Source organism: Besnoitia besnoiti (assembly GCF_002563875.1).
Source record: "Besnoitia besnoiti strain Bb-Ger1 chromosome Unknown contig00007, whole genome shotgun sequence".
NCBI lineage: Eukaryota > Apicomplexa > Conoidasida > Eucoccidiorida > Sarcocystidae > Besnoitia > Besnoitia besnoiti.
The window spans coordinates 195228-222039 of NW_021703915.1; the positions used below are offsets into that span (position 1 = coordinate 195228).

The window sequence follows — 26812 nt, forward strand, 5'->3', positions numbered from 1 at the left end:
CGCTTGCCGCGCGTCGTTTTCTTGCCTTTTTTGTCGCGGCTTTCTGCATTTTGCTTCGAACCCGGGTCCTCTGTCTCTCTCCCCTCTATATTCGGGGGTCTCCCTCTCCGTCGTCTCGATCTTTTTTCTTCGCAGCCTGCTCAGCCGGCGCGCGTGTCGACTGCAAGTTTGAGGGGCGGGTAGAACCGGCACAGAGGACAGAATCTGGAGCGCGAGAACGTGGAGGAGACAACGACGGGTAGGATCTAAAACTATTCGTTCAACTCAGACTCTAGCGGGACAAGGCGACGGCGAAAGTCGGTGTCGCACTCCTCTACTTGCCCTATGAGGCGCGCGTCCACGCCTTCTGAGACTCCCTGCACCAAGGGAGCTGCAGACTCGTCTCCTCAGGTCTTCTCCTGTGACGCATCTCCGAACTCGTCGTCCGCATTCTCAATTGCCAGCGCGTCTCTCTCTGTGTCGTCCGCCCTCGACGCCTCTGCAGGTGTCCCTCGTTCTTCTCTTGCGGAAGAAGGGGCGTCGTCTCTGCGGTCGCTGTCGCCTCCGGAGTCCTCCTCTGAGCAGGCGTCTTCTGCTGCCTCCTCTGACGACGCGGCAGAAGCGGCCGCCGCTCTCCGTACACCGGAGAAAGGAGGCAAGACGAGTGAACCGGGCTCGAAGCGAGGCCGGAGGCCGCCAGGCCGCACAGAGCAGGAGGGCGATCTCTGGACTCCGTCCTCCTCTTCAGATGCCAGGCGCGCTTTGCGAAGGGGCTCCTCCTGTCGGAGTGAACAGGACGATGGAGGAGGTCACACCCAGTCCGCACAGGAGAACGCAGCGTCTGTATCATCTTCTCTCGCTTCTGCCGACTTCTCTTCTCAGCAGGAAGTGACAGGCGGCGCGCACAATAACGGTCACGCGCGAAGCAGAAGAGCGAGCTTGGGAGAGCGAAACAGTTCATCTGCCTCAGAGCCGACGCCCTCTCCGGCTTCGTCTGGCGGGTCGGCGTCGCTCTCGGGCTCCGCGTCCGCCTCGTCGCTTCCGTCGCGCCGCGTCTCCGCTACCTTGCGAGCCGCCCGCGCGGCCAGCGGAGGTGTCTCCTCGGGGGGCACGGGGGCTCCGAACGCGGTCGCGGAGCCTCAGGCGCCGGAGCCGGGGGCGTCCAAGGGTCTGAAGGGACGGAAGGGACCAGGCGAGGAAGAGACACTCGAGAGGGTAGAAATCGTTCCCGGGAGTGTCGAGCGAGAGTCAGAGAGGAAGACAGAGAAGGAGAGAGGCGATGGAGCAAGCGGCGCGGACGACAAAGCATGCACAGAGGGAAGCAACGAGGTGGCGAATCAGAGCGGCGCGAAGGAAAGTCAGAGGACCGCAGCACGGGAGCAGAAGGAAGGAGGGACTGGAGGCGGCGCACTCGCAGAGAAAGAGCGAGACAGAAGACGCACTGCAGACGCCGCTTCGAGCTCGGCTCCTGTGTCGAGAGAGAAAGAAGGTACGCGCGTGCGCGAGGAGTCTGTCAGAATGGAGAAAGAGCTGGTGGCTGCGAAGCGGTCGGTCCGATCGCGCGTCGCGCTGAGTCGCAGCAGACACCGCGCAGAGGAGCCGCGATGGGACGAAGAAGACGAAAGCGAGCCCGAGATGACGCTCGGCTCGCGCGCGGGCGGCGCGAAGGCGTCTGGTGTACAGACAGACGAGGAGAAGGGAGACGCGGGGCGGCCGCGGAGAGGCCGCGAACGCGAAAGTCGAGCGGAGAAATTTGGAGAAGACGAGGAGGGGGGGGTGGAGATGGGTCAGAAGGAGGAGCCCAGAGAGCAGGGCGAGCAGCAAGAGACCCCAGAAACTGCGGAGAAGGCAGAGAGGAGCCAGCGCGGCGAAAGAGGGGCGGGGGTCGCCAAGAGTGCGGCGAAGGAGCCCGAGATTCTTCGGGGCGCGAAGACCGACGTCTACCGGGAAAACAAGGATACGACTCGAACCAAGCCGCAGGCGCTGTGTGTCTCTAAACAGATAGCGGAAGACGAAAGAAAGAGGCCGGAGGCCGCCAAGAACGACGCAGAGGGAGCTGAGGACGCGTCTCTGAAGGCTGAGCAGGACCGACTCGACGACGACGCAGGGGGCGAGGAGAAGAGGCGCGGAAAGAAGAGAGACGCACGCAAGAAGAAAGCGAGCGCCGTCGGCGCGAAGAAACGAGAAGAAGACGCCCGCGACGACGAGGAGGCGGGTTCCGCCGAGCAGGAGCGGGCGCAGGGAGAGCTGCGCAGAGAAGGCGTCGAGCCTGACGCGAAAGAGGGCGGTCAGCGGTCGAGGGAAGAAAAGAAGGCAGTCAAGCGTCCGCCCGCCGAGTCGGGGGGCGACGCACCAGAGGGAGAGACAGACAGACAAGAAGGCGGCGCTGGGCGCGGCGCCGCTCCGCAAGAAGAAATCACCGAGCAGCCGCCGACGAAGCGGGGGAGCGGCGCCTCCCTCCAAGGCGACGAGCTAGCGCCCGAGCCCAGGGGACAGTTGGGAGACTCCAACGGTCGCCCTGGAAGCCCGCGCGTCAGCAAGAAAGGCTCTGAGAGCTTCGCGGAGCGGGCAGCCACAGAGGACGGATCTCGCGGACCGAAGGACGATGTCGAGCGCGGCAAGAAGGAAGAGGAGCCAGACGCTGCGCCAGAAGCGGGAGATCGGGGGCACCTCAAGTCTGAGGATGCGCGCCCCGGTGGACATTCAGAAGGCCTGACAGAGAGGGAAGTCGACCCGAACGAAGGATGGCGCGAGACGAGAGCTGCGGAGGCAAAAGGCGCCGAGGGCGCGAAACGTGCTGCGGCGGAGGGAGAGCAAACTGAGGCAGCGGCCGCTGCGGAGGCGGTCGCTTCAGCCGACGACGCGCTCCGCGCGCAGGATGCGCCTCGCGGGAGCGACGGAGACGGCAGCAGCTGCGGAGAGGAGCCTGGCGAGCAGCCAAGCGAAGCGCCTGCGTCGAGCGAGAGGACACGCACCGCCGCCGCCGGCTCTTCGAGTGCGGAGTCGTCTGCGTCGGAGTTTATCTCCTCGTCGACGGCTGAGGCCTCGTCTGAGGGGGGGGGGACGGGTCTGCGCTCCTGGAGCCGTCCGCAGCCTCGCAGGCGTCTTCTTCCGCCGGGTCTTCTTCCATTTCATCTCCTCCGCAGTCGCCGTCGAGTTCCTTCGCGTCTGCGGGGGGCGCGTCTTCCTCACGGTGGAGCGTGTTTGGCACCCGCAGCTCTTCGCGCATCGCCGCCAAGTCGGCGGCAGTCCGCGGCCGAGACACGATGGCGCGGCGGAGCTCCCGCGGCGACCTCGAGAGACGCGAGCCGCAGAGGGAAGGCGAGAAGCAGCAGGGCAGCGACGCGGCAGAGCCCGAAGATGTTGCCGGCGAAAAGGACGACGCGCGCGACCCGCAGACGGGGCTCGACGCAGGGTCCGGGGCGGCGGCGGTCGCGGCCCAGAGCGACGGGCTTGAGAGCCGCGAGAAGGGTGAGCTTCACAGCCAGAGGAAGGGCTTGGCCTCACAGGACAGGCAGCATCCGGCGAGACAGGAAGACGCGAAGGCGGAGGTCGACGGTCGCGGCGAAGACAAGGAGGCGCACATCATCGGCGCCAAGGGACAGGATCTGCGCGGAGAGTCGACGCTCCTTGGGTCTCCCGTCGCGTCGCCTCTCCCCTCGAGTCAGCAGAAGCTGGCCGCGACGACCGACAATGCATCGCCAGCAGGTGGGAAGAGCTCCTCGCGCAAAGGAACGACTCCTGCCGCCAGCGAAGATCCGCTCGCCGCCTCCTCGGCTGTCGCCTCGCCTGCTCACGAGCCCAGCGACGCAGGGGGGGCGCCGCGTGCAGTCTCGCCACTCGCGAGGCACCCCAAGGTCGCCGCGGCGGGTGCGCGCCCGAAGCGCGGCGCAGCCGCAGGCCGAGGCTCCGCGCCCAAGTTCGCGCGAGAAGGGCGCGACGAAGATCTGCCCGCTCGCGCAGAGGCGCCTTCCGTCGAGGGCGAGAGGGACGCGAGCCGAGAGTCCGATGCAGCCAGGGGCCCTGTCGAGCGCGACAGACCCGTCGCCGCGTCCTCGCTGGCCTCGCGGCGACCGGCGCTGTCGCCCGCAGTGCTTGCGCACAACTCCGTCGTCGCCTCGCCTACCCCCGACGCTCCCTCCGATGACGCGTCGTCGTTGATTGTTTCCTCAAGCTCCTCCTCCTCTTCATCCTCCGCGTCCTCGCGGGAGGCTGCGCCCGCGCGGCGCTCGGCGCGCCAGCAGCTGCGCCACGCGGCGTCAAGCGGCCAAGCAAAGCCCGGGGGCGACGGCGTCAGTGAGGCTGTGCTGGAGACCCTCCAGCCGCGCTCGCGGAAGGGCTCCGCCGATCAGGCGCCCAGACCCGAGGCCGCAGCGGACGCGGCTGTCTCCGCCGCCCCGTCGCCGGCCCTTCCAGGCGACGCCGCTGCTGCGTCTGACGCAGCCGCAGCTGGCGCTGCGGAGGGCACTGCCGCAGCCGCGGAGGCCTCTGCGGCCGCGCTCGCGGGTGAGGACGGGGCGGGACGACGCGGGGGGCGGCGCGGGGGCGGCGCGGTACGGCGGGCATTGGCGGCGCAGGGGTGTCGCCGACCGGTGAAGCGCGGAAGCTGAGTCTCCTGGGGGTCGGCGGCATCGCCAACTCGCCGTACTGGAGTCGCCCCAGCACGCGCTCGGGCGGGGCGGGCAGCGGGTCACGCCACCCGGGCGCCGCAGCCGGCGGCGCTGAGAAGGCCAAAGAAGGCAGCAAAGGCGACGCGGCGCCGGCGAAGCAGTCCTCCGGCGCTGCGGCGGCGGCCTCTCCTCTCGCGTCGCGGTCGCGGCTGCGAGAAGCGAGGGGGGAGGACAGCTGCTCGCCTCGGGCAACAAAGGCTGAGGAAAAAGATGAGCAGGAGGCGGAGGAGTCGCGAAAGGGTGCCGAGGACGCGAAGGATAGGACCGGAAAGGAGGCAAAGGACAGCATTGCGCGAGAGACGGAAGGGCGAGAGGGGGGATGCGAGAGGCCCGCGGGGCCGAAGGGGTCGGCGGCGCACGTCCGAGGGAGTGGCTCCGGGCGGTTTCGGACGCGAACGCTGCGGCGCGAAAACGACGAGGAGAAGAAGAAGGAGCTTGCACGCGACAGTCGAGAGGAGAGCGAGGAGGCCAAGCCGAGACGGGAGGAGGACGCGGCGACGGCAGACGCGTCGGTCTGCGGAAAGAAGCGGAAGGAGTTCCTCCCGACGCGGGGAAGTCAGTCGCTGGAGCGCAGTCACCGCGCCGCTGAGGCGATGGCTGCGGTCGCGGCGGGGGCGGCTGCAGCTGCGCGCGAGAGGCGACAGCAGGGCTGCAGCGCGGCATTCGCCGGCGGCAGACCGACGCAGCCGCGCGCCGATCAGGAGGGCGACAATGAACCCGCGGAGGAAGGCGACGAGCGCGAGCTGTCTTTTTTCCGCCTCGAAAGCCGGCAAAGCGGTGCCGCGGGCTTGCTCGGCTTCAGCAGCACCAGCAGCAGCCGCGAATCGTCTCTCGAGACCGAAGACGCCGGGCTGCGACGACGCGGCTCGTTTTTAGCCCCGCTCCAAAGGGACGACAGGGCCAAAGGCAGCGGAGAGATGCGCGAAACGCGCGCCGCCTCTCGCGCGCGGCGCGCCGGCAGCGCGTCCGCGGCGCCGGAGGCAGAGGCGGAGGCGAAGGACCGCGAGGAGGACGCGGGGAAGAGGGAAAAGGCGGAAGAAAAGAGAGAGAACGAGGGCGGAGACGGCCGGGGATCTGGCGAGTGGCTCGGCCGGCGCAGACGCCACAGAGGCGAAGAGGAGGAGGCGGACGAAGACTGGAGTCGCTCGGGGATGCAAGGAGGAGGATATCTGCCCTCAGGCAGGAGATGTCGCATGCGGAGGACGTCGCCCTTTTCCTCCCCTCTCACGCGGCAGCGACCCGGGGGCCCGCGAGGAACGGAGGGAGGAGATGGAGGGCGAGAAGACGAGGCGCGGGAGGATGGCTGCCTCCCTAAGATCGCGAGAGAGGAGCGAGACGGGAAGCTCGAGAGCAAAGAAAACCGGCAAGGGGAGGAGGGGGAGGACGCGTCTCTCGCGCCCGCGGGAGGAATCGGCCTTCGCGGCGCGTCCGCGAAGCGAGGCCCTGGAGGTTCGCTGAAGGAGACCCGCGAAGAGGAGGCGGAGAAAAAGGAAGAGCCGAATGAAGAAGGAAGCGAAGGCGGCGAAAAATATGGCGCTGCCACCACGGCGACTGGCATGTGCATGCGTTCGAGTCGCAAGCTGCCGGCGTTCAAGCGGCGCACCTCGACTCACGCCTGCGAGGCAGCGTCTTCGCTACCCTCCTGCTCTTCAGACGCGCGCGAGACGGGGGTGGAGAGGGGGGAGGAGAGTGCGGCGGAGGAGGAGGAGGAAGACGAAAACAGGGAAGGCGACGGCGGCGAGAAGGCAAACAGATCCGACCTCGCTGTTGCGCCGGCGTCGCTTCGCGTCTCGCTTCGCCAGAAGCTGCGGCAGGAGGGCCGCAGAGACGAGGCGCCTCTTCCGCCCCCCGCGGGTCCGCGCTTGTCGCGTCTCGACAAGCGAGCCGAAAGCCGAGACCCCGACGCGGGCGGCGGCGCAGACGCTGGCGCCACACGCGACAGACGCGAGGAGCTCGAGAAGGACGCAGACGCGAAGGAACGAGAGGCGGGGGCAGGGAAGGCGCTGGAGAAGCGAAGCGAAGAATCTGACGAGGGTCTTCGCCCTGCCGGCGCTCGGGACGCCGACGCGGCGACGGAGGGACAGGAGAGGGACGACGGGGACGACGAGCTACCGCCACGGAGACGGGTGAAGCGCGAAGTGGACAGGCGCGGCGCGCCGGCCGGCGAGCGGAGCCACGACGAGGAGAGAAGACGCGAGCCCAGAAGCCGCGAAGGCAACGAAGACGGGAGTTCTCGACGCGCGGCGACGCGGCACGCCACGGCACGCGCGTCGGCGTCGCCCAAGAGCGAAGACCTCGAGTTGCCTGGCAGGAAGGCGCTCGACGGCAAAACCGAGGAGACCGGCAGCACCGGCGGAGAACTCACAGCGTTCAAGGCGGTGATTGCGAAGCTTGTCGCCTTCAACGAAGCAGACAAAGGTGAGAAAAGCGCAGAAGAGGAAATCAAGCCGCGTTCGATGCGTGGCAGAGGAGGAGGCGCAGACGGAGGGAGCGTGAGCTCGGTCCGTCTGCATGTGGGTAAGGCATGCAGATATCCGTGTTTTCGTCTGCAGCTCCATTCGCTGGGGCATCTGACGCCGGCAGCCTCAAGCCCCTCGCCTGAGAAGCCGTCCTCCACTGCCCGCACACGCGGGGCACGGGATCCACGCACTTCCCACGCGGCGAGAGAGAATGCACGAATACGTATCAAAACGTGTACATAAATCTATGCGTAGAGGCGTGCTTGTGTGTATGTGCGTGCTGGTGTGTGGCTGTGCTTGACTGCGGGGTCGCGTCGCGTAGCTCCAGCGTTTCGGTTTGCTTGGCGGCTCTCTCGCCGGGTCTCGCCCTTCGCGGCGGCGCGTCAAGTGCGATTCTGTGTGGCTACTGTGAGTGTGTGATCTCCGCCTGATGTTGATACTTTCTTCTGGCTGCTGGGTCTCCTCTTGTCTCTCAGGCCGCTACCCCCAGTGGTACGCGGGCCCGTGTCCCGCGTTTGAGCCCCGCCACAACCAACTCTGCTGGTGGAGATTCCGTGTCCAAGCCAAGTACCAGCCCGGCCGCGTCGTGATGGACTTCGACGAAGAAATCCGATGCGGTACGAAGCGACGCAGGCGCCTCTTCTCTCCACGCATACACAACAAAAAACACATACATACATTCATACGGATATATACATATATATGTGTATACATACATGTATGTGTGTGTATATGTGTATATGTGGACGAGAGGATGATGGGTGGGTGGACACCGCAAGGATATAGAAAGATGGACTGATATTCGTACTGATGTGTGGTGTGTGCCTGGACAACGTGGCGCACGTGCAACTTTCAAAACAGGGAGTCGCTGCCGCTGTGTTGGTGCGGCAGAGTCTCTCTCTCGAGTCCCGTTTCTACGGCAGCCTGGAGGCGCTGCGGAAGAGACGCTGGGGCACGTGGCGTGTGCGGGACGGGGCGACTGTGCGCCGCGCTCGGCAGCAGAAAGGCGTTGGCATCCCAGATCGCATTCAAGCTGAGACGTGGCCTCGCTGCGTCTCTCCGTGTGCCACCTTCCTCATATATATATATATATATATATATATATATGAACTTGGATTTTTCACCCCTCTATGTGGTGCGCGGTTGTTCAGGTCGTCTGACAGAGGCCGTGAAGCAGCAGCTGTTCATGACATGTGTGCGGCGCTCGCACGGAACCTCGGCGGCTCAGAGTTTGATTTGCCGCAGCAACACGGACGAGACGGGCGCGCCCTCAGAGCCTGCCCACATCGGCGACATCGTCATCGTGCAAAACCTCGAGGACCTCAAGTTCTCCGTCTGCAATTGGAAGGTCACGAAGCCGCTGGTAAGCCTTTTGTCCGCTTTAGGGTCGAGGGTGTCGCCTCGGCCTGCTCCTTCCTCCCCCCTCCCTCCCCTTCCTCGACGGGGATGCTCAGACTCAAGAGAGTAGGATGCAGGACTGTGGTCAGGCAGGCGCCTTGCCGGAACCCGCGACGCGGCTGGTTTCTGGCAGCCGAAGGGAGGAGGAGCCGCCTCGATTCAGCCGTGGGGAGGGGGTAGCGAGGGGGAGGTGCAGGACAACCCGAAGCGCTACGAGACCCCAGCGAACTCGTTAGACAGCTAAAAGTGTTGGATTTCACTATCACGGTCATGAAGGCACAAGAGCACTGAGATCCGGCTGCCGGATTTCTGTTTGTTCAGGCGTTTCCGGCCGGTGAGCTCCAGGGGCGTCTCGAGCGCGCGAGCGGCAGCGCGTTGGGCGTTCTGAACTCACTTACGCGCGCCAAAAAATTCCTGCAAATTCGCGAAAAATACAGCGGTAAGCTTCCGTGCTTGGGGGCGGGTTCTTTTGTCTCTTCTCGCTCCCTAGCGACGCGTATATCATTTTTGATGTTTTCGGTCTTTGCCGCCTCGTCAGGCGGGCTCTTTCAGCGTTTTTGCCGCGAGTGTGACGAGGCGTGGCAGTCGGCTTTGTCTCGCTGCTGCTTCAGTCGGCTTCGCGTTTTCTGCGACTGCGCGTCTTCTGCCTCATATCTCTCTCCTCGCGTGCGCGAGAGGGTTCCAGTGAACAGCCACGCGGATGCATAGAGACTTGACAGTCAGATATGCGTAGGTGAGTAGAGCTGGAGATGAATACATGCACGTATACATGTCTGTGCGGGCACGGAGGACTCGGCAGCAGGGCTGCGGAGTGAGGCAGCCCACTCCACGCGTCGAGTCGAGGCGTGGCGGCGCATCCCCGCGACTGCTTCGTGTGCATGTTTGATTTTCACTTGTTTGGGCTCTTGCCTCCAGGTCTGCAATTCGGCTCTGTGGAGTCACTCGAGAAGCAGCTCCTCGACATCCTCGCGCGCGAGCACCTCAAGCCAACCCTCGACATCGTCGCGCATCTTCAGCAGGTAAAAAAGTTGAAAAAAATGTTTGCCGCAGGACAACCGGCGACCGTAGCGCGCTGTGCGCCTCTGCGCTCATATATATATATATATATATATATATATATATATATATATATATATATATATATATATATATATATATATATATATATATATATATATATATATGTGCCACAAACACATACATATACATATATATGTGGATGTCTTTGCGTAGATGTGACTCTGTGTGTTGGAGATTCGGGTTCGCGTGGGTATCTCCGGGCTGTTGTTGAAGTCCAGTGTTTTGACTTTTTTTGTTTCTTCAGGTTGACGTCGGTCACGTGCTGCAGACGTATACGTCGATGCCTCCGGGTAAGCTTCCATGGCGAGGGAGAATTCCGGCGGCTGCGCCCGAGGGATTTTTTTTCTCTCTCCTCTGTGTGTGTCTCATCATCCGTCGTGTCGGCGTTTTTTTGGGTCACGTCTTTTCTCTCGTCGCACCTCGGCTATGTCTTCGTTTTTTTGTTTTCGCCGGCACTCTCCGTCGTGGGGCTTTTGGCGTCGCGGGCATCCGCCTGTTTCATTTTCGCCAATTTTGATTTCTCTTGGCTGCCTCGCGCAGGTTGGGACTGGGCGGCGTACCAGCAGGAGCATGATCGGCTGGTGGCGCAGCGGAAGCGCGGGAAAGGCGAAGCCGCGCTGCTGTCGGCGGCCGGCGCGTCCGCGTCGTCGTGTGCGTTCTCGCCCTTCGAGGAGGAGTCTGCCTGTTCGGAGAGTGGGAGCAGCAGCTCAGGGCACTCAACGTCGGTGCTGCTTCATCCGCCGTCGTCCTGTTCGCCGCATATGTTCGGCTCCTTCTCGTCTTTTTCGCTCGGCGCGAAGACCGCCGCGCCGCGCGGAAGCCTCGCGTCCTCGGATGCGCTTTCGGCGTCTGTCGCGTCGTCGTTGCGGCGCGATGAGAAGCGTTCGCTGAGTCAGGCGTCGTCTCTGTTTCCTTCCTTTGCGTCGTCGCCCGGGGGGGGAGCTCGGCGGGTCGTGTACGCGGCGACCCCGCCGCACATCGCTGCGGCGCGCGCGGGCGCGGAGTTCGGGGCGCTCTCCGGGCAGCCGACGTTTCAGGCGATTCCGGTGCTTTCCTCGCTTTCGGCCTCGCTTTCTGCGTCGTCGCTGCTGGACGATGACTCGCTCGCGCTGATCGCCGACCTGCCGCCGAACCACCCTCTGTTTCTCGACCTTGTGCACCGTGGCAAAGAAGCGGGAGCGGGCCAAGCCCCCGCAGGGGCGGCGCAGGGCGACGACGCGGTCGTCGGGCGGCTGCCGGGCTTCAGTGGGCAGTGGGTGAAGATGCTCAATCAGCTGATTCTGAAGCGGCAGGAGCTACTCGAGCTGCTGAGGCCTGTGCCCCTGGATCTGCTGCACAACCCGACGCACCTCTTCGGGCCGCTGCCGGCGCTCCTCCCCCCAGAGATCGTGCTGCACGTGGCGGTCGTCTCCGGCGACGCCGCGGCTGCCTGTCATCTGCTCACCGCGAACCTATATCTCGCGCGCCTCGCAGACAACGTCGCCATCCGCACTCTCGACCCTGCGCAGAAGCGCGTCCGCGTGCTCAGCGTTTCCTCGGACGAGGGGGGCGGGGGGAAGGCCTGCCGCGCCCAGCCCCTCAGCCTTGCCCGGCTGCGGGGCAGCAGCCCCGCGGGCCTGCGCGAGGACGAGGCCCGCAGGCGGAAGAAAATCAAGAAAAAGATACGCGACCGCAGCCGCGACGCCGACGGGGAGTCGGCAAACCGCGCCAGCGGCCGCCCCAGCAAGAAGCGAAAGCGAGATCCGAACGAACCGCCAAAAAGACGAGGACGTCCGCCAAGTAAGCGAACTCAACCATGCGCGCTGAAAGTGGAGGAAAAACGCTTCCTTTTCACTAGCTCTTGGCTCTCGGCTCTCCACTGAGGAAAAAAAAGTCGAGGAAAGGGGAGAAGACGAGGGACTCGAAGGAAACGGAGTGACAGCAAGGGGCACGGTCCTCGGGCTCTTGCATCTGTCTCGCGTGTGCGTGCTTCGTGTGCTTCCTCTGCTTTGCAGATCGCATTCGCTTCGCGATGACTGGAGGCGCTCCCCCGCCGGCGCCGCCCGCCCCCAAGGCGGCCTCCCCAGCGTCGCCCTCTTCTCTGCGGCGGTCACTGCTGCTGCCCTCGGCGTCGCTGGGCTCCGTGTCGCCGGTGGAGCGAGCCGCGCGGGCGGTCTCCTACGAGATGGGGCATTCGATCACGTTCTCAGTCGGGCTGACCTACGGGCGCCTCTTCCGCCCCTCGCTGAGCAGCCGACTCTCTCTTGGGCGCAAGCTGCGCGAGAGGCGGCGCGGGAGGGCGACAGAGCGACGCGAGGGCGAGGGAGGCGGGAACGGCGCCGACGGCGAGAAGAGCGACGACGCCGGAGAGGACGGGGAGGGCGACGAATCCGAGAGAGAGCGGATGCGCGCACTCGAAGTGCGGACGCGAGCGAAACGCAAATTCGACCGAAAAATCGCCTGCGCCCCGTGGGTGGGCTGCTGTCCGCGACGAAACGCGGAGCTCGCCGCGGCGCTGCTCCTGCGAAAAAACTCGAAAGACCTCGCGCCTTTTTCGCAGGCCCCTGCGACCAGAGCCGAGGGAGACTGCGGCGAAGGCGGAGACAGCGCGGCTATCGCAACGCGAGACGCCCCTACGGCAGCCGCAGCGAGCGGAGAGGCGGAGGTGCGACAGGAAGAGGCGCCGCAGAGCGACCCCCCAGCCGCGAAGCGCGGCGCCGAGAGACCCAAGGGCGACGCGGAAAACGGCGACACAGCCGAGGTCGCCGAGGTCGAGCGAAACACAGACAAAGGTTGCGAAAAGCAGCGAGGAGAAGGCGGGGAGGGAGGTGGACGATCGCCGGGGCGAAAGGGCGGAGAGAGGGAGACGGGGGACGTCGAGAAAGCGCAGGCTGGCGGCGAAGCGGAGGGGGACAGGAGTGAAGACGCGAGGAACCTGAAGAGCGCTTGCGAGGAAGCCCAGTCGCCGCAAAGCGCTCAGCGGAAGCACGTGGAAAAGGACAGCACGCGACGCAGGGAGAACATGCCGTCCGACAGCCCTCGCCCTCGCGAAGGTGGCGAAGCTGCCCCCGCCCCTTCGGCTGTCTCATCGTCCGCGCCGTCTCAGGAAGGCGAAGAGGCCCTGGTCAACGGCGGCGTGCGCAGCGAAGAAGATCGGCGTTCAGGGCGAGAGAAGGATAAGAGGAAGAAGATGCGGCGGGGAGACGACCGCGGGCTTCGAGAGAAGAAGAAAACCAAACAGACGACGCTGCTTGCCTGCTGGGGTCGAGTCTCGGCGCTGGGCAAAAATGAGAGAGGGGATCGCGCGATGGTCGAGGAAGAGGCGAAGAATGAGGGTGCTCACAAGGCATCGTATGTGTGCGACAGCGAGCCCGACCAGGCAGGCGGAGGGGAAACCGCAGACGCGAAAGAGATCGCGGAAGCGAAGGAAGTCTGCGAGGCGAAGGAGAGCGGAGCCGACAGCGACGGGGCTGTCTCCGCTGGAGATCGGCAGTCGAGCGCGATCTTCTTCTCGCCTCTGAGTTCGTACTCCGCCGCCGATGCGCAGGAGCCCGACGATCGCGCGCTGCTGCCCCCGCCTCTCGCTCTGGGGGGAGAGGAGGAGGACGAGGGCGGCGCGTCAGGCGCCTCCGCGGGCGCCAGCGTCGAGGCACGCGAGGGAGAAGACGGCAGCTGTGCGCCCGTCGACAGCCGAAAGCGAGCGAGACATGAAGGAGAGGAGCTTGAGCGCGGCGGGAAGGTCTCGAAGGCAACGCCGAGCAGCCGCGAAGACTCGCGCGAAGGTGCAGGCGATGCGCGCGAGCGCGAGCGTCTCAGGGAAAGCGGAGGCGCGGCGACTGAAGGAAAGATGCGGGACGGAGAGGGACAGGCCGGGGGAGGCGTGCAGGCGCCAGACGGGCCTCAGGCGACCGGCAAAGGCGAAAACGAAAGAGCGCCGCTCGCGTCCTCTTCACCCTTCTTTTTGGCGGGAAATGACCCTTTCAGTGAGAGCGAGACCGACCTCCAGGCGGCCATGCGCCTGAGTGTGAGCGACTTCGAAGATGAGGAAGAAGAGGAGAGAGGGGAAGAGGGTTCTGACGCGAAAAAAGGCGACGCCCCGGCGGGCGGCGCGGCACAAGAAAAAGCGCAGAGAAGCCCTTCGCGTCCCGCGGCTGACGTTCAGGGAGACGCAAAACAGGTACTCGTGAAGAAGGAAATACGCGGCGAAGTCGCCGCCGAAGCAGCGGGGGATGGAAAGAGGAAAGCGCGTTCTGGGGGTGAGGACGCACTCGGCAAGCAAGTTGTGGAGAAAGAGAACACAGCAGATCGGCTTCTCTCTGCACGGGCGTCGTGCCTCCGCGGCGAAAGGGACAAGCGGGCTGCTCTGGGAGGCTCGCCGAGGAAGGCCCGCGGGGGCAAGCTGAGAGATGCAGAGGGCGACGACGCCCAGCGAGCGCAGAGCGAGGCGCGGAGGAAGGAGGAGGAAGCTCTGGCGGAGGCCTCTGCGCTCTTTCCTTTCTGTCACCCAGGCCCCTACGAGGGCGTCAATCTCAGCCTCCTCTGCCTCCACACGAGCTGCGACGACGAGGACTTCCTGCTGCGTGTCGCGCTTGAGAAGGTGAGGCGACCAGAGTCCGCGCTCGGTACAGCCCCAGTCTCCACGTTGCATTTTCTCGTTCTCTTCTCTGTTTCGCAGGGATTCTTGCCGGCGTCCGCGCCAGCCTTCCTGTCTGTCTCTCTCTTTCTCTCTGTTTCGTGTGGTATGTGTGACGCAGCTGAGTAGTCTGCATTCTTTTCACCGATTTGAATGGCAATTTCTAAATTCCATTTTTTAAGCGCAGGCTTTGTGAATCTGTGGTCTTCTTTGGGGGCGTCGCCTCGTCCGTTTGGCCCTCTCACTGGAAGGCTTTCTTTCCACTGAAACCTCGCGTGTTTTCAGCTCGACTCTCGCGTTTTGGCGTTTGTTTGTGGTGGCGTCGCGTGCGTTGGGGTTCGTCGTCCGAGTCTGGGTCAGTCGCCGGGTTTCTCTGCGCGTTTCCCACTCCGCTCATTCGTTTTCTTCGACTTTTCAGGTTTCCTCCACGTCGCCGCCGCTGCAGGAGCTCGAGCGGTGCTTCATCACCCACGGCGAGCGCTTCGACTTGCACTGGCTCGACCGGCGTCTCGGGAACACGCAGGCACTCCAAAAGATTCAGCCGCGCCTCGTTCGACTCCTTACTTCCTATCGCACGCGCATGCTGTTGGCGTCCTCGCTCGCGCTCTCTGCGCAGTCCGCGCCGCCGAGCTCCTCCGCGCCGCTGTCGTCCTCCCCCGAGGTCGCGCTCTTCGCTGCCGCGGCCTCCAGTGCCTCGTGCCCGTGTCATGGCACACCAGGCTTTGAGAAGGAGATCGCGGGGCTGAAGACGCGGCAAGAGGTGGGCGCAGTGATGCTGCGCGAGGCCCTCGCGCTCTTCGCCGCGGAGCGCTCGCGGCTGACGCGGGAGCGGAGAGCTGCGAACGCGAAGGAAGCCGCGGAAGAGGTCCGACGAGGCGGCGAGGATAGGGGCACGCACGGGCGACGGAAGGCGCTGGAGCCTCGGGGCGTCGTCGAGAAGAAGCCGCGCGAGAAGGAAAACGCGGAAAACAGCGGCGGAGCTGCGCTGTCGAGTTGGCTGCCGCCGCCCGCGGTGCTGCTCTCGAGGCAGCAGCCGTCGTATGACTGGCAAATCGAGGCGATCGCCGCGCTGCCCGAGCGCGAGGTGCCTGCTGCAGACCGCGGAGACAAGGCTCCAGGGGACCGAGCCGCTGCAGAAAAATTCAAAGAAAAGGTGCTTCCGGTCGAGTTCGAGGCGCTCTTCCAGACGCTGCATCTTTTGGCGAGGCAAAAACTCGCGGCGGCGACCAAAAAGACGACCGCGCAGGGCGCTGAGAAGCGCAAAGGGACGGGCGCGCGAAATTCAGCGGAGGCGGCTAAGGAGACTGAAGACGCGCGTGAGGACGTGACCGGGAAGCAGCCGAAGGCTGAAGAGTCGCGCGAGCCTCTCGAAGAAGAGAGACAGCGGGACAGGCGCGGGCGCGGCGATGAACACGAGGACGTCGAGCAAGCGAGAAGGCGAACCGAGAGCGCTGGCGCCGGGGCGAGCGCGTCGCCCCGATCCGCGAATGCAGGGAGCCTGCGCAAGGCAGGCACCGCCTCCGGCGATGGGAGAGAGAAAGATGGCGCGGGAAAGAAGCAGGGAAGGGAACGGGAGAAGCGAGAGGAGGCGCGGAATGCAGACGGAGAGGAAAACCGACTGAAACGCGAGAAGGAACTCCGCGTCCGCGAGGCGATGGTTCACGACGAGATTCGCGAGATCGATGAGTGGAAGCAGATCTTCCTCGAGCTGCTTAGCATGCAACAGGGGACGCCGAAAAATCCTCATATTCTGCCGTCGCCGCCTGCAGACACCATCTTTCCCCACGACTAAGGATCCTCCAGCGACGGGCGAGTTTTCCTTATTTTTACGTCTTTTTCGAATGAACCTGTGCGTCATCGGCGCGTCCTGTCTCCTTCAAGCACAGGCGGCGAGTGTTAAAACTAGGCAGCGAAACGAGAAGGCTGGGTGCGGATGTGCCTTCCCACCGGGTCATGTTCCACCCGCGATCTCGTTTTCTTTTCGCACTTGGTGTGTCTCCCGGTCTGTCGACCTCGTTTTGCTGCCTTCTGCTCCGCCACCGCGTCTGCAGTAAACTTATTCTTGCTTTCGAGAGGCTCGTCGTCGTGTGCCCGCGGTGCTTGCTGTCTCAGTCGAAAACGACAGGGAAAGGGGGTGGCGAAAGGCGAAAGGGGTAGCTCGTAGCGGGCGGTTCTGAGTTCCCTTTGAGTCGTAGTGCCGGTTTTCTGTTTTCTTTATCCGGGGATTGCGTTTTAACGCGTAGGGCGCCGGAGGCCGGTTCGCTCCGGCATTTTCTGTTGTTTGGCTCTGCGTCTTGGCTTCTCCTTGGAAACTATGCAGTTTCATCGCAAAGCTAATTCTCTGGTCTGTAGTCTTGATTCATCGTCTCCTCTCTCTCGAGTCGAGTTTCCTCTATGCATGGTGCGACTAGATCTCTGGCTTCTTCTCTCCTTACGTCCCCAACGGGGTATAAACAGACTACGGCGTATTTATCCTTTTTTGTCGTTTTCCCCTGATTTGGCAATTCTTCGTAGCGTCTACCCTAATGACTGTCCGTTCTCACTTGGCTGCTCGCGCGAGCGCCCTGGAGTGCAGGCACGCCCTACCGCGGAGCCTTGAGCCCTCCTCGCACTCGCTCTCTAGCGGTGTCGGCTTATATTCGGGTTTCTCAACCTGTTTACGTGCCTTTTGAGCACCCGGAGGTTCTCTCTGAGAGTGGAGTTTCGGCCGCTGGGGTGTCACGGCCCCAAGCTGGCGTGCGGCCGGCGAGATCAGCGTGGTGGTGCGAAGTGTTTAGAAGTCGCAGGAGGAGAGCTGAGTTATGCACGCTAGAAGGCAGATTTTCGGCAGAGAGGGCGCCCGCCTGAGGTAAAAAGTCTGTACATGTAGGAGATCAGGCAAGCGCCGAATAGCTGCGCGCCCCACGCCTAGCAGAAAAACACATTTCGGCTACACAGCAAGTTCTAGGTTGCCCGCCTCGCTTGAGGCGACAGAGGAAAGGAACGAGGAAGACCGGAGCCCACGAAGCTTTCCAAAGCAGGCGCCTTAGATATCTCTTTGTGCACGATACCGCTGTCGATTCCCTTTCTGGGAGAGTCAAAGCCACACGCTCTTCAAGAGCGCGCGCGGAATCGTCTGATGAGTGCAGGGCGGACAAAAGCGAAGCCTCCGAGGAGAAGCAAGGGAGCGGCGACCAGAGAGAAAAAACACGAGCTTTCAGAGCCAGCACGCGCCGCGACAGATCAGCGTGTGCGTCTTCTCTCGGGAGGGACACGCGGCGTTAAAGGGGCACACGCGGCGGGAACCGAGAGAGAAATCCGCGCGAAATTGATTGAGAAGGCAGTGCTCGCCATCCACGAGTCGCCAGTGTTTGAATGACAGTCAGAGCACGATTGTTTTGATCAAGTAAACGACAACGAGTATGGACAGAAGCGCGACCGCGGTTACGACGCCAGAGACAGCGATGAAAACGCTGTGACTGGAGGTCTTTCCGTCTTCGAACCCGTTCTCCAAGTTCATGCCAAAAAGCCCTGAAGAGAGCAAACAACAGAGGCAAGAGACCGATGCGCGATGAGGTAGCGCGCAGAGAGAAAAGCAGAGTGGGCGTCCTAAGAAGTACGAAAGCATACGAGGGCGTCGCTTCGTTGGGGCGCAACCCAGCGTCGGGAGATGGCACGGCATGCAACAGCGAGACAGGCTTTTCACTCACCGGATATGCATGTGCCGATGGCAAGGCCTGCGGCGACGACAGCCGCTGCGAGCTCCCACTGAATAAGGCGATTTCGCATGAGCGCGAGACGAAGAGAAATCAGCCTCTCTGTGTTGTCGATACCTTCCTTCAGGTGTCGGACGCGCACCTTGAACTGCACAGACGGGCACCGACAAGATACCACGCGTAGCTTCATGAACCCACACAGATCTACACAATGGGCGCGTGCAGATAAGCGTCCCCACGTGTGAAAGTAAACCTAACGCATGTCGCCACGCCATTGTCACGGCACCTGTCTGCACGTTGTGCGGCGGCGCAGGGATGCGTAAAGCCAACAGACTAGAGCCGGTTGGTAGACAGATATGCCTCCAAGAAAACGACGCGCATGCTGGCGGTTGATACGCCACCTACAGGTAGTGAGGCTGCTTCTTGCGTACAGCTATGTCTGCTCCAAAATTGGTTTTGAGATGAAATAAACCCAAAGAGCACGCCTAAAGAGAGGCAACCCCACAAGCTATCTGTACTCGCTCATATATACACATGCGCATATGTGCGTGTATATATATATATACAGTGTGCATGCATGCATATATTTATATGTATACTATATATACAAATATATTTATAGTTTTTTGCGTATATATGCAGGTCGCTGGCCGGGGGAGTCCTCACCTGGTCCATTTCTTGGTCAAAGTACTCGAGGAGAATCTCCAGGTCGGGATTGACCTGGTCCTGCAGCGGGACAGAAGCAACAAAAAACAGTAAGTTGAAGGAAACTGCGGAGCCCGCGCGGCTCGCGAAAACAGAGGCAGACGCGGCCTGCAGGCGGGGCAGGGACGTGAAAATGGCGGCGCGTCAGAAGACGCAGACACGAAAAAACTGAATAAATGCTACCCTGAGGGGGACAGAACCTTCCGCTTTCTAGGAAACCCTGACGGCGCACCGTCGCCAAGATGGAGAAGCGCGAGATGGATTCTAATGCGGGGGTAGACGCAGGCCGTGTGGATCCGTCTCTGCAAGTAATCCACGGGCACAGTCCAGCTCGAGGCGCGGTCGCCGCTTAGGATTCAAGCCGCGCTACCTCCCCCTCCCGACCCCCTCCCCCCCCGCGCGGGCGGCGAGGCGCAGAGCACGCACAGAGACGGCGATGACCTCTGGAGAAGCACGGCGGAGGACGCCAGAAACAGTAGACACGCAGCGGTGCGAAGCCCTCTAGAGTCAGCGGCGCACGCACGCGGAAGTCACAACGAAGCGGGCAGGCCAAAGAGTATACGCAGAACAGGAGCCAGTTGGAGGGAGGGGGGACAGGACGGCACAGCAAGCTCGAACGGTCACGCACTCGGTTCGGGTCGTCGTCGTAGAGGTGCGGGTTCTTGTGCAAGTTCGTTAGCTCCATGCGATGGAGGTCTGCGCTGTTGAGAAGCAGCTCGTCAAACGCTTTGTCAAAGGCGTTAACGCGGTCCTGAAGACAGACAGACAGAGGGACAGCGAGGCAACAGCACGCGGAAGCTCTCGGCGCGGCACAAACTCATGCGCGGCCGAGCGAGAAAAAACGAAAACGAAACGGCAGCGAGAGGCAGCCGAGCGCGGCAGAGCGAACGCCAAAGGCATGCAGTGGAACAGTCGGTTCGCCACGCAGGAATCCACGCCACGAAAGCCAACGGACCCGTGCAGGCAAAACACTTGAAAGCGCCGCTGGGAACCGAAGGCGAAGCCAACTAATTGGGGCTACGGAACTGTTGGTTGCCCTGGACGTATGTATGTATATATAGATATATATGCGTATATATATATATTAAAGCAGGTGTGCGTGAGCCTGCCAGGCGACGCCAGATTTCAAGGCGACGCCGACCGCTGAGGACCCCTGCAGACCCGAGCGGACTCGACGCACCTGGTAGAAGCCCACGGGCTCTTTGAGTGAATGCAAGCCCTCCATCAGGATAGAAGAGACCTCCGCCTTCTTTGACGTGCGTTGCCGCTTGTCCGCGAACTGCCGCTCCAAATAAAGAATGTCTGCAGGCGGGAAACGGGTAGAGGCACAAACAGAGCGCTGCAGAGACACCAGAAACGCGAAGGCCCTTGCACACTGTCGATCTTGACGCGTTCTTCTTCCCCAGCGGCGAAGGGAAGCGATTGGAAGGTGCTTCTCGGCATCTATCCGTCTAAGGGTTTCTGTCCGAGTTGCACGTGACGACGGAAGAAAGATGAACTGGAAGAGCGGCGTCGTTAGGCAGCTGCTGGCGAAACAGCCAAGGGACAGACGGCATGACGGAACGCGACGCACAGACAGAAAATACGTATTTGTGTCCATCTGGCCGCTTTCAGCCGCCCACCTGAGTTCAGCTGTTGAAACGCTGCGAAGAAGATGCACTCGAGCGCGGCGAATTCGAACGGCAAAGGATGTCCGTTCCCTTCATCTTGCTCGCTGGAGCCCGGTGGGCTGTCGCCCCATCCTGAGTGTCGGCGCCTCCAGCGGCGGCGACGGGAAGAACTCTCGTGCTTCCGCCTTCTCCTGGACTTTTCCTCTCCCTCGCTCTGCTTCCCCCTCCACGCTGAATAACTCAGAGGACCAATAACCTCGCAGTCTTCGACGGGTTCACCTTTGCCAGTTCCTTGCGTATGGCTCTCGCCTGTACGACCTGTGTTCGCTTTCCCGCCGTGTCCTCCGTCGTCTTCCAGTTGTGTGGCAGAACAAGGCGATGGCAGACGCGCAACAGCCGCGACGGCCGCACCCGCCTCTTGCGTGTCCGCTCGGGCCCCCGGCGTCTTCGCCCCTCCTGCGCCCCAGTTTCCTTTCTCGCCACCACCCGCGGTCGGAGGAGACGCTCCGGGCGCGTTGGGCGCCACTGGCTCAGCTGGGGCCTTGGGTTTGTTCTCGCTTCGGCGGCCGAGCGGGGACTGCGCCGAAGGAGGCAGAGACGGGGGCGGCTGAACGAGAGCGGGAGAAGTGTCTGCTTTACTTACAGCGGTCTCGATTTCGGCTTGCAGGATAGACGTGAGAGGCCCCACAACGGGTATGGAGTAGTCGATCAGCTCGCCGTTTGTCGGTTCGCGGCCAACTTGCAAACTCTTTCCCTTTTCGTGGGCGGCGTTCTTCGTCTCGCCCGTCCCCGTCTGTTCCGCCTCTCTCTGAGCCCCAGCCTCTTCACCATCGCCCTCCGGATTCCTCAACCTCCTCCATTCTCTGCAGCTCCGCGCTCCGCCTGACTCTGAGGAGCTCACTGCGGAGGAGGAGGTGGTGTCGGAAGACGAATCCGAATGCGTGTCTGTCTCCTCGTCTCCGTGCGTCCCCAGCTCCCGGCGCCCCCTCTCGCCTCCTCGTCGCGGCTTTTCTGCTGCGAGGCTCCCTCTCCTTCTCTCGCGGGCTCGCCGCCTCCGCCTGCGGCGGCGCTCCTCTCTGCTGCTGTCGCGGTCCTCGCGTTTTCGCTGCGCCTGCTCAAGATGCAGATACTGCCGCGTCAGCTTGGAGAGCTGCGAAATGAGTCTGTCGGGCTCCAACTCGTCGCTCATCACGACGTACACGCAGTTCCACAAGACGAAGCAGGTGACTGGCGGCAGACAGACGAGAATCACGTGGCGTCGCACCTCAATCGAGGGAATGGGATAGACGTCCGTGAAGGCTTGGCGGCAGTCTCGATACGTCAGCCGTCCAGTGCTTCCGACGACTGCGGTCCCTTTATGCCGCAGGCGGGGCGAGCCGAAGCCGCCTCCCGGCGCCAGGAGTGTGCGTCTTCGACTGGGCTCATGACGGGGAGCTCGGGGCGACGACAAGGGCGCGCCCCGACAAGTGTGCCTTCCGAACAGCGCAGTGTCGTCGCTCGACGCTTCGCGGCGTCGCGCGGGCCGCCTTCTGCGAAGCTCTCCGCGGTCGCCCTTTCGCTGCCTCAGATTCCCGATGCAAGGGCGCGACTCCGCGCAGCGGTCGCTCCCTCTGCGCCCGCCTGCCTCTCTCGAACGGCGCCCGTGGCGCGTGCAGCCCGCGAGCGTCGTCGGCCTCTCTCGGTCCCACGAGGCGGAGGCGGACGAAGAGGCAGACGCCAGCGACGACCGAGAAGAGCGCGAGCAAAACGAAGAAAGAGACGCGCCTCGGGAAACGGCTGGGCTCCGCCGCCCCGAGCGGCGACGCGGACGGGAGCGGCAAGGCTCGCTTGAGCAGTTCGAGGCAGACGAAGAGAGCGAGTCTCCAAGATGGGCCTCTTCAGAGCCCGTTGAGGCCTCACTCGACTCCTCGTCAGACCAGAGAGGCGGAGAAGAAGATGAGGAGAAAGACAACGAGGGTGACCGCGAGGCGTCGCGGTGTCGACGTCTCCCGTGTGTCGCCGAGGCCCGCTTCCTCCGCGAAGAAAGGTTCGGGATCGAGTCGGCATTATGCTCCGCGTGCGTCATCTGAACGTCTTCCATCCCGCCTGAAGGCTGGCCCGAGAGGTCTCCGCCGCGCGCTGCCGGCGCCTCAGACTTCTTCGCCGCCTTCGTTTCTCCCTCGCTCTGGCCTTCGCGTGAGCCGCCGCCTGCGTGACGACGGGCTCCTTCCGGGACCTCCCCGCCTTCACCGTGTGTCTCCTGGCATGTTCGACTCCGCTCGGCTCCTTCTCTTCCTCCTTCGCCCTCCGCGACTCCGCCGGATCCGGCCGCCGCCTCCGCCCCGTCTCTCGCTTCGCGCAGCTTTCGCTGTCTTCGTCGCCGTCGGTCCATCCGTTCGCGCGCCTTCCTCCGGCGCCTGCGGTCTGCTTCGTGCCGCTCTCTCTCAAGCTCGCTGCGTTCGTCCGCAGCGCACTGGTCGTGGATGCGGCGAAGCACTTCCGCAAGCTGGAGCTCGAGAATGCGGTGCGACCCATTCTGGATCTGTATCAACACGTGAGACCTCAGAGGCGGTCGCGCGCGCTGCGCAGGCAGCGGCGCCAACGGGAGCGCCGCCGGCAGCGCCGCCGGCAGCGCCTCCGCAGCTTCGGCGACAGTGCGGAGCGCGGACGCGGCGCCTGTCGCTTCGTCAGCTTCGCTCTTCTCCTCGCAGATGCGGCCCAAGGTTCCCCGGAAGAATGCAAAGGGCAACGAGAGTGTCCGGAACCGCGCTGAGAACGAAGCAGGCTTCTTTGAGAGGGGCGCGGGACACGGCGGAGAAGAGGCAAGGGGCAAGAAAGGCACGCGGAAGAAAGGCGAGCCTCCCTGCGGGCGCTCAGACGACGCCGCAGCCTTGGAGGCGTCCAAGCGAGACGCGCGGACAGACAACGGAAGCGAGGAGGACTCGCCGAGCGCGAAGAGACTGCAGAGATGCGACGGCGAAGCGGTGGGGGGCGAAGGATCCGCAGACAATTTGCTTTCTGCCATCTTCGGCGATCCCCTTTCCCCCGTGGCCGCCAGAGACAGAAAAGGCTGATGCCGCGGCATCCCCTCCTCTCCCCTCTGCGCCTCCAGTGTGTCGACCGCGCGGGATTCGTCCTCTCCGTTGTGCGGCCTCATTCGACTCTCTGGCGCGCCTGTCTGCTCTTCGCGCGCCTCCGCCTCGGAGTCTTCTCGCAGCACTGTCAAAATCACGCTGCCCTTCGCTTCGCGAACTCCTGGCTCGCCTTCCTCTGTGCCGGCACTGCGCAGCTGCCGCACGTCTGCTTCGCCGAGGCAGCGCTCGCGCCCGCCATGCGCTCTCAGCGGCCCGCTGACGCTGCCTTCGTCTCCGCTCTCCCCTGGTGGCATCCCCGCCCGCTTTCCCGCACCGCTCTCGTGTGTGTATGGCGCTGCGCCGGCGTCAAACACCATGCGCATCGAGGACTCCTGCTCGTATGACGGCGACCGCGAGCGGGCCTCCTCTCGCGCCCTGCCGCGCTTCTTCGGAGACAGCCTTCGCCAGAGGGCGCTTAAACTCACGCCGCTTAGCCACGACCGCGCCTCACGGATACTCTCGCGCCGCTCCGCTTCGCCCATCGACCGGCGCGCGTAGGGCGAACTCCCCTCAGGGGCACCAGGCGGCGGCGAGGAAGCTCTCTGCGCAAGCGGGAACCCAGAAGCCGACGAAGTCGACCGGGTCAAATCGTATTCAGGCCCCGCCTCGCGCCAGCGTGGAGAGGTCGCTCGCGAAGCCGCGGGACTCTGACCTGTGCGTCGTCGCCGCGTTGCGCCTCTATGCGCAGGTAGCAGCGTCCGCCACCTCTCGTCCTCGTCCTCCTCTCCGCTCTCCAAGAGACTCCCGCGGTTCATTGCAGCGAGGCGGCGCTCCTCCGCCTCTCCCTCGTGCGGTCTCTCTCGTCTGCCTTTCGCGTCTCGCCGGCCTTCCTCTCTGCCTTCCTCTCTGCCTTCCTCTCTGCCTCCGCTCTCGCGTCTCCGCCCCGCGGCTACTCGCTCCTCGCCCTCCCCCCCACCCTGCGGAGGCTTCCGGCCGCGCATCGACCAGCGCGACTCGAGGCGCGAAAGAAGCTTGCGCGTGCTCCACCGGCCTCCTCGCTCATCGCGAGCGCTCTGCCGCGTTTTTTCTAGTGCTCCTGGGTCTTCGTGCCGCTCCCTCCGCGCGCCGTCGCGTCTCTTCTCTGCGCCGCGTCTCAGCTTTCCTTCTTCGTCCAGCAGCCGCGCCTCCAGCCAGAACTCGCGCGACGCGCGCCGCGAACGCGAAGACTTAGCCGACCCCCCTGCGGGACTGGCTCGGTCTTCGTCTTCACGCTTGGTGCGGCGGCGCCCGCGTCCTCTCTCGCCGTCTTCTGCTGCGCCAGGCCAGTCTGAAGAGGCGCTCCACTGGGACATGCTCGAGGCGCGGAGCTCGTCCGCGCTTTCGCTGTCGCGCTCTCCCGAGCCGCTGCCGCGACGTCGCCTGTGGCGCGTCGTTCGGCGTCTGCGCTCGCGGGCCTCGTCGTCGCGCTCCTCGAAGATCTCGCAGATCGCCTCGTTGTAGTACTCGCTGCCGCGACTCAACTTCGCCAGCCAGCCCGCAGTGCCTCCCGGCCGAGCGCGCTGAGGGGGCAAGCTCTCCCTCTCCCCAGAGCCTGTGTGGCGTTCGTCGTCTCTGCAGCCAAACGGCTCGCGTCGCTCGGCACTCAACACAGGCGAGCATGCAGGCCTCAGGCGCGCCGCGCCGCTGCTCCCGAAGGCTCCCCCCCCCAGCGTCGAAGAGAGTCTCTTGGCCTGAACTCGCGGCGAGCCCGCGCCTGAGAAAAACGACGCCACCGACCCTCGCCGATCCTGCTTCTCGCCGTCTTCCTCGTCTCCTCGCCCGCTTCGCTCGTCCCAGTGGGCTTTTCCGCGGCTCTCGCGCCCGTAGTGCAGCGACAGCAGCGCCGGCGACCTCTCGCCGTCGCGGCCGTCCTGCGTCGGTCGCCTGCGCTGGAAAAAGGAGTCTCTTTCAGAGGCATCAGGCAGAGGCGACAAGGGCGCGTCGGGTCGGTTTCGCCCTCTCTCCTGGGGCGGAAGCTCGCCGCCGCTGCCCCCTCCTCGCGGCCTCCTCTCATCGTGCGCTGCCGGTCGCTCTGCCTCCCGGCCGCGTTCCCCAGGCTGCGCCGCGCCCTCGGAGGCGCCGCCAGTTGAGAAAAGCGTCGAACGCGGAGGAGGCGTCGCAGGCGCCGCCGCGCCTGACAAAGTCTCCGCGCGAGGCAACCCCGGCGCGAACGAGAATCCTAAAAGAGGCAAGTCGTCCGCGGCCTCAGGGTCCGCGGGCTCAGAAGGGACAGGAGACGCTCTGCGCGCGTCGGAAGACGAAGAGGTAGACGGCGACCTGAGGGAGGCAGCGCATCGAGTGCAAGAACGAATGATAAATGGACGGAGGCACTGGTTGCTCAACGCTCACTACGGACAGGTGAAGACTCATCCGCCGACAAGTGATGACCTGTGTGATGCTTCAACCCTCGAAGTCGAAAACGCATGCTCACGCGCGCGAATACGAACCTACTCCCTAGACCGCGCGACGAGCTGAATGTGTCTAGGTGACTGTGATTATTTGGAGTACAAGGGTAATTGAGACTAAGAAACCAAAGTTATACGATGAATTGAAATTGACGGCTTCGCGATAAAAGACGAGGGGGGAGCATTCCGCTGCGTGGTCGGACCACCCCCAGTGCGCATGCGCCGCGACTCTGCAGCGGCGCATGCGTCGCACATACATTGCGCTTCAGAGGCGAAAGAGCTGTCCATGGTGAGCTAGCGACTTTGGCAACGGCGACAGAATCTCCGAGCGCGCCTGGAATGTTCAAAAAGGCCTGCCGTCAAATGGTAACGGCAAAAACCTTCGAAGTTATTTACGCAGTTCAAAACAAGCTGCCGCAGCTAAGGGTCGCATCCGGCCGTGCGCTGCAGAGCCGAGAGGCAGAGAGCCCGCCGCAGGTCCTCTTGAGCAGGGTCACGGCGAAGGCGAGGCCAGCGACAACAGCAAAACGGAAAGAGACACCGTCAAAGGGGGACACGGTGCGCTGCAACCTCGTCGTGGACGCGGGCGTGCGATCTCTGCGCGGTTTGAATGGCGGAGAACGGCGGGCGGCGCTGCGTGGGAAAAGAAAAGCGTGTATCGTAGCGTGCGAGCGGCAGGCTAGAGGCGATCAGGAGACGGTGGCGAGGCTGCGTGTCGTCTTGGCAGGGCGCCGGGGCGGGGGGGGGGGGGGGGAGGGTCTTGCTTCTTCAGGGCCTCCGCGCGATCCGAGTTCACCGCGACAGAGGCTCCGCTCGCGTTGGGATTCGTTTCTCGGCTCCAGAGCAACGTGCTGGTCAGACGGCGCGGGAGGAATCGCATGCGTTCTCGATGGAGGCGGGCTGCACACGTGACGCAGAACTCGCGAGAAGAACGCGCAACTGCGAACCCGAGACAGGAAGTTCACGCTCGCCGCTAGAGCGGGAGCGCACAAGGCAGAAGAAACGAGCCAGCCAAAGCAGACGACGCTCAAGGATCTTCAGTTTTGACGTGATTTGAGCTGGTGAGCCGCAGAGCCTAGCCTGTCCAGTCTCCTCGGCGGCAGCTGG

General features: G+C 63.7%; 2 protein-coding genes across 2 annotated transcripts; one reads left to right on the forward strand and one right to left on the reverse strand.

The window, feature by feature from the left end:
- Positions 1–324: 324 nt before the first annotated feature.
- On the forward strand, positions 325–15990 carry BESB_070560 (uncharacterized protein; the record flags this gene model as incomplete). The annotated part of the gene is made up of 11 exons (XM_029365429.1): positions 325–2974; positions 3073–4485; positions 4557–7166; positions 7585–7725; positions 8260–8471; positions 8828–8945; positions 9422–9525; positions 9831–9876; positions 10127–11365; positions 11581–14162; positions 14617–15990. The coding sequence occupies 11 exons, from the start codon at positions 325–327 to the stop codon at positions 15988–15990; spliced, it is 12489 nt and encodes a 4162-aa protein (XP_029217913.1).
- A 1569-nt stretch (positions 15991–17559) lies between these two features.
- BESB_070570 (uncharacterized protein) lies at positions 17560–25993 on the reverse strand (the record flags this gene model as incomplete). The annotated part of the gene is made up of 7 exons (XM_029365430.1): positions 17560–17708; positions 17888–18041; positions 18560–18619; positions 19227–19349; positions 19779–19900; positions 20221–25577; positions 25959–25993. The coding sequence occupies 7 exons, from the start codon at positions 25991–25993 to the stop codon at positions 17560–17562; spliced, it is 6000 nt and encodes a 1999-aa protein (XP_029217914.1).
- Between the last annotated feature and the right edge of the window lie 819 nt (positions 25994–26812).